The sequence below is a fragment of the Eretmochelys imbricata genome, chromosome 2, assembly GCF_965152235.1.
Source record: "Eretmochelys imbricata isolate rEreImb1 chromosome 2, rEreImb1.hap1, whole genome shotgun sequence".
Taxonomy (NCBI): Eukaryota; Metazoa; Chordata; order Testudines; family Cheloniidae; genus Eretmochelys; species Eretmochelys imbricata.
The window spans coordinates 68,497,010-68,511,556 of NC_135573.1; the positions used below are offsets into that span (position 1 = coordinate 68,497,010).

Genomic DNA, 14,547 nt, shown 5'->3' on the forward strand with positions numbered 1-14,547 from the left:
AGGGGCAGCTTGGGGAGTCTCCCATTGTGGAGCAGGAAGCCTGGAAGCCATGAGAGCCCTGGCTCCAGCTGGGGCCCCAAGCTCTGAGAGTGCAACTGCCCAAGCAAAAAAAAAAAAAATGGGGGGGGGGCAGCCAGAATGGCACCCCAAGCACGTGCTTGCTTTGTTGGTGCCTAGAGCCGGTCCTGCCTAGAGCTCAGGCTCCAGCCTGAGCACGAACACCTACACTGCACTTTTACAACCCAGTAGCCTGAGCCCTGTGAGCCCAAGTCAGCTGAAATGAGCCAGCTGCAAGTTTAATTGTAGTGTAGACATATTCTGAAAGTCCCTGCTAAAGCTGGAGCTCTAAGGACTTTGAGGCTCCTGACTCTGCAGCACAAAGTCTGGAGGTCCAGGGTTCCCCCCAGCCCCAGGGCAGTTCACATGACAGGGCTGCCCTGGAGCTGTGGACCCTGGAAGCATGTGCTCCCTGGCAGCCCACCAGGCAAACTAGCAGGAAATCGGGCAGGGTTTCATTGGAACCCTATCTTTGTTTGGCAAAAGTTCATTGAAACTGTAATGTTTCTGCAAAACATTTTGGTTTTAACAAATCAGCATTTTATGATGAAAACCCGACCAGCTCTTATACCATGGTCACATGTGCCCCATGGGAAAGGGGCAGCAGAGTCTCTCACAGGGGGAGGTGGGGCGGAGATGCTCCACCTGAGCCATGTGCAGTGGGATCAGACTGCCAGAGCAGGGGCTGATGACGGAGGGTTTCTGACTTCAAACTGCAAGTTCTGCAGCTCTCCTTGCTGCTGATCCCATGTGCGGCTGGGCTTAGGCTCGGGGCAAAGCCAAATCCTGCTCATGCCCCTGGCCCCATCACACTGCCATCATGGCTGGCACTGACCTGGTGCATGGAGCAGCAGTGTGGGGAGCTGGCTGGTGAGTCCTGCTCACATGCTCAGGGTTTAGCTGATCACCATATTTGGGGTCGGGAAGGAATTTTCTTCCAGGGCAGATTGACAGAGGCCCTGGGGGTTTTTCACCTTCCTCTGCAGTGTGGGGCATGGGTCACTTGCTGGAGGATTCTCTGCACCTTGGAGTCTTTAAACCACAATTAGACGACTTCAATAGCTCAGACATAGGTTAGGGGTTTGTTACAGGAGTGGGTGGGTGCGATTCTGTGGCCTGTGTTGTGCAGGAGGTCAGACTAGATGATCATAATGGTCCCTTCTGACCTTAAAGTCTATGAGTCTATAACTGGCTAGTATATATTAACATCCATTTGGAATGGCTTCCACAATTTGCTCCTGACTTTGCTAGTCTTAAGTATTGTGACTGTCCAAAACTCACGCTGATAAACCTTTGTACTCTTAGCTGACCTTGTGGTCTTTTCAATGGGGCTTAACACAAGCAGGCAGAATCCCTAGAATAGTGACAGTCACAAGTTCAGTAAAAGCAGAACCACCTCTATTTATTACTGAAGGAGAGTACAGATGCATCTCCACATCAGCTTCAGCCCCAGGTGGTGGGGCTTGGGCTAAGGCTTCAGCCCAGGTGGAAGAGCTCAGGCTTGGGCTTCAATAAATTTGTGATTTATTGCCCGTGTACTGTCCATGACTTTTAATAAAAATACCTGTGCCAAAATCGTAACTTATTCATCACATGTGTGCTCTCTCTCTTTTGCGCATACTGCTCTACACATGAGCGTGTGGTAATAGTAGTTTTATTGTCATGAGTGGGAGAGAACATTTAGATACACACAAAGGAGACACATAGATCATCCCAAACTAAGTGCTGATGACACATTTATTCCACCACCATTTACCATCCTTGTCCATGTCACACAATTTACTGAAAATCTGCATTAGATGGTTTTAGGAAAATTTTACAATTTTTTTTTGGCACTATTTTTTGTCTTCCTCTGCCTGTAAAGCTAGGCTGTTTCATTGCAACAGTGCATAACCTTTATAGTGCTGAGGAGGGCTTGACAACCTGCCCAGAGCCCAAGTGCTGCACCTCATGTCCACATAAATGTACATAAAACTCCATAGGATTTTAATCTTAATGGTTTTTATTTGAGTACTGTAAATGTACTCAGTGCTATATACAGCAAATAGAACTATAAAATATTGCTTTGAGGGGTGCAAAGGAAGGAGAATCAATCAAAAGAATAGCACTGAGCCTCCAAACTCAACTTCTGGATGTCCAACTTTGTATGTGAGGTGATGCAAGGCGAAGTGGCCTGGGCCCTTAAAGAAGGAAGCTCTGAACGCTATGCCCATTGCCCTACTGTTCCAAGTGCCCAAGTTGTGCAGCATAGTGACAACTGTGAAGATTTATAAGACTACAGATTTGTTACCCTGTGTGAAGAGAGAGTTTTGAATGACAGATGCTCAAGGATAAGCTTGAAGTAGGGAAGTATGTGATGAACTAGCTAGTATGTACAGTATGCCTATCCCTTCCTTCTACTGGATAAAATCAAGACCTTTCAACTATATGCCATAAGACCTATCCTGCTAACAGTTAACTGAAATATACGAATGGCCTGTGTGGTTGGAGTAAGAGGACATGAGTTTTACACCGGTTGCCACTCTGGAGTTCTGAAGGGTGGCCAGCTGCGTAACAGTAACAACTCTAGAGTTCCTAGTACTGCTGGTTGACATATTTTTTAGTGGAACAGTTTTCCATCAGAAAATGAAGTTTCATTTACAAGTTTACATAGGAACATATCCATTCCAACAAAAGTTCCCAATGAAAACATTTCAGAATGATTGAAAATCAACCAATTTTGGCGTAGTGTATCAGTCTTGTCACATGTTGCCCTGTGGGTTCTTTCATTGGATGAATGCATATTGTTTCAGATGAGACACATGAAGTGACAGTGTGACTGACAGCTCTTTCTTACTGGCTGGCCTCAAGTCTGGGATCAAGTTTGTGTGATGGAACCTGCATCTGTGGCTAAAGGGAAGACAGAGTCTCACCAGTAAATACTGTGCGTGTCTCTGACCACCACTGCTGGCAGGTACTGCTGTGATGCAGGACATATTCTTTGATTTCACATCACAAAGCCAGCCCACCCGCCCACCTCCATTCTGGATAATGAAAAGAGGGAGTGGAAGAAGTCCAGGTCAGTCTCAGTCAGCACCAGCTGTCTGACTCCCAAACAAGCTATGTTTTTTCTGATGCTGCTCCTGCTGCTACAAGCAATACTGGACAATCCCTCTCACAGCTCCGCCCCTCTTCCCCCGCTCCTCCCACTGGCCCCGAGAGTTGTGTTAGAGATACTGTAAGACCCCAGTGCTAGGCTGCTCAGAGGCAGCATTCTTCTATGGAGCAGTTCAGGGTTGGAAGAAGACTGAGCCATCCCAAACCTTGACTGCTGGTCTTTCAAGAGGCTCTTATGGAAGCTTTGCACCAAGAACCCCAGGAAAAGAAGGGAACCAGATTGTCAAAAGGAGGAGGAGTCAGCAGAATTCACTTTTCCCCAAGGCAGACTGTGTCCTCTGGAAAGGAGTATTACCCCTGGCCACAGAAGAACACCAAGATGCAGGGGATGGTGATAGTAGTGATGACGAACAGGAGGAACTTAGCAAAGCTTCAGTTACTCCAGCAGCACAGGAGGTTGCTACTATTATAGAATGCCTAGGGACCCTCAGTTTCCTCTAAAACCTTGCTTCAAAACTTCAGCCTTGGAAAGGATGTGATTGGTGCAGGCTGTCACAGCTCCCAGGTGCAGGGAAGAGGCACTGTCTCCATCTTTGCTGGACGTGGCTTTGGTGGGAACACGGTGGTGGGGGGGGGGAAGGCAGTACTCCCACACTGCATTTCTCTCAACAGCAACTGTCACCGGCTACTATCCCCCAACCCCTTCCTTCAGAGTGCATTAAACAGGCAACTGGCCAGGTTTGGCATCATTTCAAAGTTCATGCTGGGTTAAGAGTACTGCCATTTGTCATAAGGTCAGTCTGGGCCATGACCGCAAAACACTGGGGACATCAGGTGTTCTGAAACATATGGAACACAGTCACGGGGCTACCCTGCAGCAGCTTGGGAGAAAGGCAACCAGGCACTGGCTCTACTACAGAGCAGAGGCTGACACCACTAGTGCTTTCCATTATATTGTCAGCTAGGTCCACCAGCATCACTCAGAGCACAACAGAGTGTGTTTAGAATGGGGCCAAAATACAATCTCAAGCATCCTAGAATTGTGTTGCTGACCACAGCATGTGTGGGGAGGGTGGCTGTGGCCATGTTTCCTTTCACCTTTGTGGAGGGTGAGCTTCTCAGAGGTCTTATGGCTGCAGCTGCCCCCCAGCTGCCACACAACTAATGGCTCCTATTTTGCTAACAAGGAGCGCCAGATGTGTGTGCTGCTGTAATGTTGTCAAAAGAAAACATTTCAATCTTTCCAAAACAAAATATTTCAGCTTATTTTATTCCACAAAAAATATTGAGGTTGATTTTTCATCCCAAATTGGGACAAAACAAGATTTTGAAATCAGGATGGAAATAGTTGCTAGAGCAAACAAATCCCTGACCATTTATCTCTAGAGGATATTTATACACACAATCACACCCTCTGTACTGTTATGTTACCACTCTGATCACAAGGTACCAAAATGTAATGAAAATACCACTCTCTAAAACAGGTTTAGGTTATCATACCCGCATACTTTTTGTTGTAATAGTCACTATGGCACAAAATTCTTACTTCAAAGTCACGTCTCACTTTTTAATTCAAAACCCTAGTGACCCCAAATAAGTGCGAGTGTTACATGATCCAGAAATTACATCCTCTTGGCGTTTGAAATTGATGGTCATTTTTCTGTGTAAAGATTCAGAGTTAGTGTTTGTGTTGTCTGCAATTTTGTGTGCTCTTTTTCTTGTGCTCTCTCTCTGTCGGCTATTTTGTTCCAAATTTTTTACTTTACTAAAGACAGTTTATCAATAAAAAAGAAAATGTGTGATAGAATCTGAGTATGAGGAAGCAGCATCTTAAAAGACAAAAAGAACCAATAATCTGCATCTTGTAACAGTATCACCACAAAAACAGATAAATTATACTCAAGCTAATCATAATGCCTTGCACTTGCCTACTTAACACACTGTACTTTAAACATAATCCATACCTCAAGTCTGTAACCAGAGTTTAATGCCATATTTTTGTACCTTGGGAAAAAAGTAACAGGTGTATAAAATATTCAATAGCTTTTCTTGTGGTCATTAATGTCCTGATTGTAAAAATACCCTGTCTATGTGCCAAAGAATTTCCAGTGTCATTCACTTCCTACCACAAATTTGTGGTTCATGTACCCTGAGGAGCTGAGAGGAAGGGTTTTGACACTCTATCCATCTTCAGGATAATTAGATCCCTTAGGGACAAAGGACAAATTGAGTAATAACAAAACACAAGCATCAATCTTCTAAAGAAAAACAACTGTATGTATTGACCCCTGTTGGAAACCTGTAAAATGGGCAACAAGATCACCGAACAGCTAGCCAAAGAGCAAGCCATACTGGTGATGCTTGGGGATTTAAAAAAACAAAACAAAACCCAGCTCTCGTAGGGCACTGCTGTGAGAAATTATGCTTTACTTATGCAGCTCTACAGTAAGTCTGTCAGCCTACAGCACAATGTATTATCTTTAACTTATTTCTTTAATAAGTAAAGAGAACAGAGGAAGGATTTTCACAGCTGGCAGTATATTAGCACTGCATCAGTTTTTGTTAAGGGAATACAATTTTTAAGATTGTTTTAAGTCTTGTTTAATTTTCTTAGTTTTTTAAATGGGGTGTTTTCCCCAGGGAGGATGGGAGAAAAAGGTTGGATGGGAGATCAGAAACTGTTGCCAGCCCACATTTAGTTATGTATCAGACACCAGAAGGGGTCTCACCATAAAATTCACACAGCTCACTGATTGCAGGTCTCAGGAACCTTCTTTGCTAAACTGAAGCCTTTCAGATATTTTAAGTAAAAAGCATTTACAGGGTATTTCACAGGTTGAATGTCTCCCCACTAGTCACATTTCTCATAGACACCTATTATTACACCAAAATGAAGGTGAGGATCCTTCTATATTAAGGATTTATGAAGATACCTAATTTATAGCTAATGGTACAATATTCTGGCTATATTTCTCTAACTAAATTTCTCTTTGTGCTTTGGTTCTCTAAGAAAAAAGTCAATCAGTTAACAATATATTTCTTAAAGTGACAGTACAGTCTTCCAAGTGTAAATAGCTTTGAATGCTTGGCATGGGGTGATAGCTTTTTTCGAAAAAAGCTATCTGAACTACTTTGGCAGCAATCAAAGAATAGATCATAGATCTCTGACCGCAGCATTCACAACACCTGAAGAACAAAGGAAGTGACACTGGACTGGAGGAGGGGATCCTGACTGAATGTAGTTCAGCCAGAAAGATTGCTGTAACATGTGGTGAGAGAGACCTGGGCTTTGAATTCACTTTAGTTTGCTAAATTAGGCATTAGCTGCTTTTTAGTTTAATTTTTCTTGTAACCAATTCTGACTTCTAATGCCTAGTTACTTATATTCACTTTAAATCTGTCCTTCTGTAATTGAATAAACTTATTTTATCTAAACCAGTGTGTTTTAAGTGAAGTGTTTGGGAAACTCTTTTAGAAAATATGCACAAATCCTGTTACCTCAAACGACGGACTTTATATGAGCTTGTATTGCCTAGGAGACAGCTGGGCAGTACAAGATGTACATTTCTGGGGAAACTCTCGAACGGGGAGTTTGCTGGTGTCACTCTACATGTAATCCAAGAGTGTTTGGCTGCAGCACTCATACATTGTAACTAAGAGTAACTTACATGCTGGAGGCTGTGCATGAACAGACCAGGACTGGTTGCTTTCGCAATGAAGCAGTGTAAAAGGTACCCTAGATTAGACATCTGAGGTGACACAGATGTTCATCAATCCAGATTGTACTCTGGGTATGTCATAATATCCTTCCCCATGTAGTCTGTGTTCACTGGTCCCCAGGATCCCGAGGTGCCCTCTTCTGGCACGAGCTTATGTATTAATGCAACAATAAAGCACAACAATGCTACAGTAAGAAAGGAAAGCTAAGAACGGGCAAAAAGAGTATTAAATAAGCATTGGAGAAAAGGGTATTTTCATTGGTAACAGAACTGTATCACTGTACTGCCAATCCATAGAGAAGATCTGCATCAAGGATGCATGTTTGCATTTACTATTTTAAAGTAATAAAAAGGTCTGCTGCACAAAATCAAACCTAAGTAAGAACTAAGCATAAAGCTTCAAAGACTTGGTCTATTTGCAAAACTCATCAGTCAAAGATACTATTTCAGGTACACCTGGCTGAGAACTGATGGCCAAACATTTCATAATACTTTGACATCTCCTTTCTAAAATCATTGCTCTCAGCTATGCCATTTTCTCCTTTGCACAATATCTAGATGAACCTAATCACTGGATTTTTTTTTAAAAAAGTTTGAACATGCCCAGGAATAAAGAGAGGGAAAATAGTGCTGGTTTTATTCCCTTAAGTGGATAATCATGAGGGCGTCTTTCTATTTATGGTTGAAAATTTCCCAGGAAAAACTACTTTAGGACTGGGTGCTGGTAAATACACTGTCTTGACCTTGGTTTAAACTGTCAAAATAATTGCTTCAGGGTCTAGCAAGTTCAGCACGCACAGAACAAATCTTTTCAAACTTTGGATATATCCATTCAAAAAAACTTAGGAGAAGGCTTGGTCTAGCCACTACATCAAAGTTGGTCCTCTCTACAGAATGCTGCGTGACCAAAGAGAGATGAACTGGTCATCTGTAACCCTGCATGTTTCTGATCGCAGAATGCTTCAGGCTAACAACTCTGCATTATTGTTGTTTTCATATAATCAGATGTTTTTGACTGTTTATATAATATTGAAAAATGAATTATAAGACATGACATGTATAACTTTGTTGAGAAAATACTAAACCAAAATGTATAAAGACATTCTGATGTTCAGCATTATAATTACATATATTAGTATTAGTATTAGTATACTCACTGCAATTTCACTTTGTATTTGTACAACCCTGAATTAATCTGCAAATCTACTGTCTTATGTAACCACAATTTGAGTATGTACCTAAATTAAGTGTAATGTGGTATGCATTAACAAAACAGTTTTTAAAATAGAAAATGCCTTAAACTGGGACTAACTAGTTTTTCTTGGGGCGGTGAAAACCATCTCTGGTAAATACAATGCCATCCCTGTTTCTCTTAAAGGGTGTAGATTGGGCAAAACAGAATAGTAACTACCACTAACCAGGAGTGACAAGTAGAGCAGAAGAAAATAGTGTGTTTTTGACACAGTAATTGTTAAAACAATAACAGAAGTCAGTAGGGAGACCTCATTCTTATGAGGTGAGAGCAACATACACAGTGGCTGGCTGGAAAGAACAGAGCATGCATGTCCATACATGACATCCTCCTAAATGATGATGAAATTACCTGAAATGATCCCTTACCTTGGAGAGCCTGTAGAGTACGAGTCTGTACAACAATACAGAGCTGCAGAACCAACTGTGGTGCACTTTCCAGAAACGTGGCTAGCAAGTGCAGCATACTCACATCTGCATACTCATATACCATTTTCCAATAAAACCGCCATCTGTCGTTCTCTCCACTTTGTCGACTGCGGATACCTAAGTATATCGTGTGGAAATACCTAGAAATAAAAGAGAGATTAAGAAGACACTGCAGAATATTTTACAAGCACCATTTTTACTCTAAACTAACCCACCTTGCCCAACATGCTTCAGGATAATGGATGGAAGGGACTATATTCAGAAGGGACACAATATTCTAGTCCATAGTATTTTGTTCAGTGGAAAACAAAACAAAAAATTTTCTTAAAAAAGCCATTTTTGAAAGCTTAGCACTTTGGTCTAATTTGTTAAATGCATTCTATTACTTTCAAAGATAAGGTATTTTAGAAGGTATTTTAAAAGCTGAGCTCATCTATGGCCTTCTGCAAAACCCACTGAAGGAAATGAAAAGACCTACTAACTTCAGTCCAAATGTCCTAAACCTGCAACAGGCTCTGCTTGGGCAGACACTTATGCTCACATAGACCCCTACTGACTTCAGTGGGACTCTTTGTGGGCAGAGGAGTCCAGCATACATGGAGCTAATTGTAGGATCAGGGCCTTAAAGAGTTGCTGTGCTTATTAGCCCTGTTCTCCAGAGCGAGAGGCAGGATGAATAAAATACTAACCTTCGCCAGCTTAAAATATTTTTATGGTAGTCTGGATATGTTTTGAAGGGGGGACAGCTACAAATTCCCTAGTCCATATTCAGATGGTTTCTATATAACAGCTGCAGAGGGTAGGACCAGAATCAGCACCTGCGTGACGACAACAGGCTGCTGCTACAGACAGCAGTAACCTGAAGATGAGCAGAGGTGGATGGAAAACACATGGGCCGACCAAGGCATCCAATAGGCTGAGGGAGCAAGAAGAAAAGCACCTGGCTACCAGCCAAATAAATGGAAAGCTGCAGGTGTAGGAGCAATTGGTTTTGTTGGAGGCAAAGGGATGGTTGCTGATGACAATGAAGCTACCCAGTCACAGAGAAACCTTCCATGTTCTTTACATAGATTATAACAGCTGCTGGGACACCTGTGCTCTCTTCTGGGTGGCCTTTGATCTGCTGTCAGGAAGGAAACCCTGAGTCTTTTCTACCAGCTACCTCTCTTACCTGAAGGAGAGGATGTTTCATTCGAACAGAGGGCTGGAGGCAGATGCCAGGATGAGAACAGAAATCAGTTGGCAGCTGCTGCAGTATGTGCTGGGGGGTGGGGCAATGTGACACAGGAAGGAGTTCAGTGGCCAAGTGGTTTCTCTGTCAGCAGGGTCTTGCCCAGCTGCCCCGGTCTATCTCCTCCCTCTTGCCCAGGTTGCTCCTGCTCCATAATCATTCCATTTATTAGGACAGGAAAGCTTTATCTCTTGCTGACTGAGCAACACCTGAGAGCGGGCACAAGTGGTGTTCTCCTTACTCCCACCCCAATTTTACTCAGGTAGTTTTTGCTACTATGAAGCATCCGCATCTTGTCATCTTTATACAGGTGCTGCTGTCCTAATTTCTGCTGCTGCTGGTCCTGCCCCAGACGGATCAAACTACCCAAGCAGAAGGAGAGGTAGGGGGAGGGGAGGAAAGAGAAGGGAAGCAAAAGGGAAGAAAAAGGTAAAATTAATCAGTGATCCCAGAGCAGTTAAGTTACTTTATTGTTAATTTATTTTCAAACTGACCTAAATTAGCCATTTACTCACTATGACCCTCTTTGTTTCCAAATTGGAGAGTCAGTTAAACAGTGAGTCTAGTAACACTTCAAATGTTACTGCCTGAATAGAACTTTCAGACATGGATAACAGGGGTGCATCTGGTTACCTACAAAATTAATGCGTCCCACTGAAGGAGGAGGTATCTGACTAGATGCGAGGACTTTACACCATTCACTTGTAATTGTTATGAATCACAATATCCAACCAGCCAATCATGCTCTTGTAATTAATAACTATTAAATATTAAGTAACCATTTTAATTTGATGAGATAAAACAAACACTGCAACACCCATCCCGTTTTCCACTCCCCACCCCGAAAGCCCCAACAACAAAACTGAGTTAGCACAGCAAAACAGGGTCTTGATTTACAGGCAACATCCAGCCTCACTTCGCTCTTGGGCTCTAACTTCAGCTGTATCTGACAGGATTTATGAACTCTGTGACATAGAATATTCCAGACACAGTCACCACGGTGTCAGTTCACATAGAAAAATCACTGCTGTCACTCTCCCCAATGGCAGGGCTGTGCAGTGAGTGGAGCTCCAGCCTGCCCTCAGGCAGTGCACACCAAACAAAAACCGGGGTGTAGTCTAGAGAAATGTTGGCGTGAGCAGGGATGAGTCTGCAGTACTGGGTGCTCCTCAATGCACACCACAGGGGTGTGTGAGGAAAGCGTAACTTAACATTGAAGCTTTGGACTCTGCCCACGTTGAGTGTTGTACTGGAGGCGGGACAAAGCAGCAATTAGCCAGCCAGGGATGGTGTAAAGTGGCAATAAATTACATGGTGATTGACTGGCAAAGAACACAATCCAGGAAGGACCAATGAGGCAACAGAAGGCATTGGCAACATCACAGTGATGATCAAGACAGCAACCTTTCTGACATCCCAAGTGACTTAGAGAAGGCAACAAAACAACAAGGACTAAGGTGGGTAGAAAGTTGGCTAGATTGTCAGGCTCAATGGGTAGTGATCAATGGCTCCATGTCTAGTTGGCAGCCAGTATCAAGTGGAGTGCCCTAAGGGTCGGTCCTGGGGCCGCTTTTGTTCAATATCTTCATAAATGATCTGGAGGATGGTGTGGATTGCACTCTCAGCAAATTTGCGGATGATACTAAACTAGGAGGAGTGGTAGATACGCTGGAGGGCAGGCATAGGATACAGAGGGACCTAGACAAATTGGAGGATTGGGCCAAAAGAAATCTGATGAGGTTCATCAAGGATAAGTGCAGGGTCCTGCACTTAGGATGGAAGAACCCAATGCACAGCTACAGACTAGGGACCAAATGGCTAGGCAGCAGTTCTGCGGAAAAGGACCTAGGGGTGACAGTGGACGAGAAGCTGGATATGAGTCAACAGTGCGCCGTTGTTGCCAAGAAGGCCAATGGCATTTTGGGATGTATAAGTAGGGACATAGCCAGCAGATCGAGGGAAGTGATCGTTCCCCTCTATTCGACATTGGTGAGGCCTCATCTGGAGTACTGTGTCCAGTTTTGGGCCCCACACTACAAGAAGGATGTGGATAAATTGGAGAGAGTCCAGCGAAGGGCTACAAAAATGATTAGGGGTCTGGAACACATGACTTATGAGGAGAGGCTGAGGGAACTGGGATTGTTTAGTCTGCAGAAGGGAAGAATGAGGGGGGATTTGATAGCTGCTTTCAACTACCTGAGAGGTGGTTCAAGAGAGGATGGTTCTAGACTATTCTCAGTTGTAGAAGAGGACAGGACAAGGAGTAATGGTCTCAAGTTGCAGTGGGGGAGGTTTAGGTTGGATATTAGGAAAAACTTTTTCACTAGGAGGGTGGTGAAACACTGGAATGCATTACCTAGGGAGATGGTAGAATCTCCTTCCTTAGAGTTTTTTAAGGTCAGGCTTGACAGAGCCCTGGCTGGGATTGGTCCTGCTTTGAGCAGGGGGTTGGACTAGATGACCTCCTGAGGTCCCTTCCAACTCTGATATTCTATGATTCTATGAGGGCATGAGCATGATGAGATAACTGGATGCACAATGCAGTATTATGGTAAATGTTGGACAGAGTGAAGGATGACATCAATATTAAGGCTCAGAAAAACAAGCAGTAAATGGCGTGATTCCTATATCCATAAGCAAATTGTTCAGTTCTGTTAACACAGCCAGTCCACTGGCTGACAAGACACTCAGTCACAGCAGACACAAGGGCTCCTGGACCAGACTCCAGAACCCTGCAGCACAACACAGTCAGCTGTGTCTCTTGTACACCATATACTAAAAAAGTATAGCCACTGGTTTCTTCTGCTGTCCTCACCTCCCTCCAAGGAGCATATGTAGATGTATTGCACACCTTTGCAAACATCATCTCCAGCATTCCTGTAGTAATATCACTCACTCACTTTTGGAATCGCTAACAGGAGCCATCAGCAGCCTTCCTTTTACAGTAATGGTGTGCTCCTAGTGGCAATACCACTTGCTGTTCTACATTTGCCTTATGACCAGTGATTTATGAGCACTTAACGACATAATTCCTCTCCCTTTGCCCTTTATGGGCAGTGAGGTAGGTGATTGGGTAGCCATCCCCCAACCCTCCCATATTTAAACAAGAAGCAGAAACAGAAAATGTGTGAAAGATCACTATTCTTTTCCTACAGATTAGAGGCCAAGTTTTTAAATGAGGCCCCAACTTGGACTGTCTTTTTGCACCGGTATCACCATTGGCCAAACTAATTACAGGCAGAAATAAGCATTTACACACATAACTACTATTCCTGATTTAGGGGTACAATAAGGTAGTAGACCTCTAAAAATTATCCTTTGCATTCACAATTATATCAGCAATTGATGTAATAGTCCTGGATGTGGCTTCACACTAGCAATAACTGGAATACCACCCTTTTATTATTTGTGCAGCAGTAGCACCTAGAACAGAGGTGGGCAAACTATGGTCCGTGGGCCACATCTGGCCCGTGGGACCGTCCTGCCCAGCCCGTGAGCTCCCGGGGAGGCTAGCCCCCGACCCCTCCCCTGCTGTCCTCCCTCCCCTGCAGCTGCAGCACACCGTGCAGCCAGCGCTCTGGCCTGCTGTTCCTGCTGCTCTGAGCAGCATGATAAGCGGGCAGGGCGGGGCAGGGGTTGGATAAGGGGCAGGGGGTCCCGGGAATCAGTCAGGGGACAGGGATCAGGGGGCGGTTGGATGGGGAGGAGGTTCTCCAGGGGGCAGTCAGGGGATGGGGAACAGAGGGCATTGGATAGGCATGGGAATTCTGGAGGGGGGCTGTCAGAGGGCGGGGGTGTGGATAGGGGTTGGGGCAGTCAGGGGACAGGGAGCAGGTGAGGTTGGATGGGGGTGTGGTCCTGGGGGACAGTTAGGGGTGGGGGTGTGGATAGGGGTCAGGGCAGTCAGGGGACAGGGAACAGGGGGGTTGGATAGGCATGGGAGTCCCGTGGGGCCTGTCAGGAGGTGGGGGGTATGGATAGGGTGCGGGGCAGTCAGGGGACAGGGAGAAGGGGGGGTTGGATAGGGGGTGAGGTCCTGGGGGGTGGGGTAGGGGCGAGGGTCCTGGGAGGGGGCGGTCAGGGGACAAGGAGCAGGGGGATTTGGATGGGTCAGGGGTTCTGAGGGGGGCAGTTGGGGGCGGGAAGTGGGAGGGGGCGGATTTAGAAGTGAGGAGACAGCTGCACAGAGAGAGAAGGAATGTAGACTTTGTTGTACAATGTCCGAAGTTCTATGGCCTGTGTTATTCAGGCGGTCAGACTAGATGATCACAAGGGTCCCTCCTGGCCTTGGAATCTATGACTCTAATCAGTGGTCCATATAGTCCTGCCTCTACCAGAGATTAATACCAGATGCTTCAAAAGAAGGTGTAAATCCCTAATGTACATATATGCTATAGTCTTTTTTTATGGAAGGAAGCCTCTTCCTAACACAGAGCTGATAGTGGTTAGTTTATGAAGTGTAAGAGTTAATATCTTATCATTTTTCAGCCAACATGTAATTTAAGTGACTTGGGCAAGCTCACATAGAATGTCTGTGGCAGAGCCAAGAATAGAAACAGATCTCCTGATTCCCAGTGCCTTAACCATTAGAGCATTTCTTCCCCTCTGTTACAAATGTTTCCCCTGGCCCCAGGCTATGTCTTAGACCAAAGCAACAAGCTCAGTAGTGGATGAAACTCCAGGGGTTTGCTTTGGATAGGCATGCCAAAACTTGGGAGGCTTAGATGAAGTTTAGCCAAACCTTTTGGGTCATTAATATTCATT

At 44.5% G+C, this 14,547-nt stretch overlaps 1 protein-coding gene across 1 annotated transcript in view; it reads right to left on the reverse strand.

Moving 5' to 3' along the window:
- The window catches only part of XKR4 (XK related 4), a 284,882-nt gene that overhangs the window by 82,957 nt on the left and 187,378 nt on the right, over window positions 1–14,547 (reverse strand). The window contains exon 2 of the mRNA XM_077809000.1: window positions 8,493–8,692. Coding sequence (XP_077665126.1) covers window positions 8,493–8,692 — 200 coding nt within the window. The remainder of the gene's footprint in view (window positions 1–8,492; window positions 8,693–14,547) is intronic.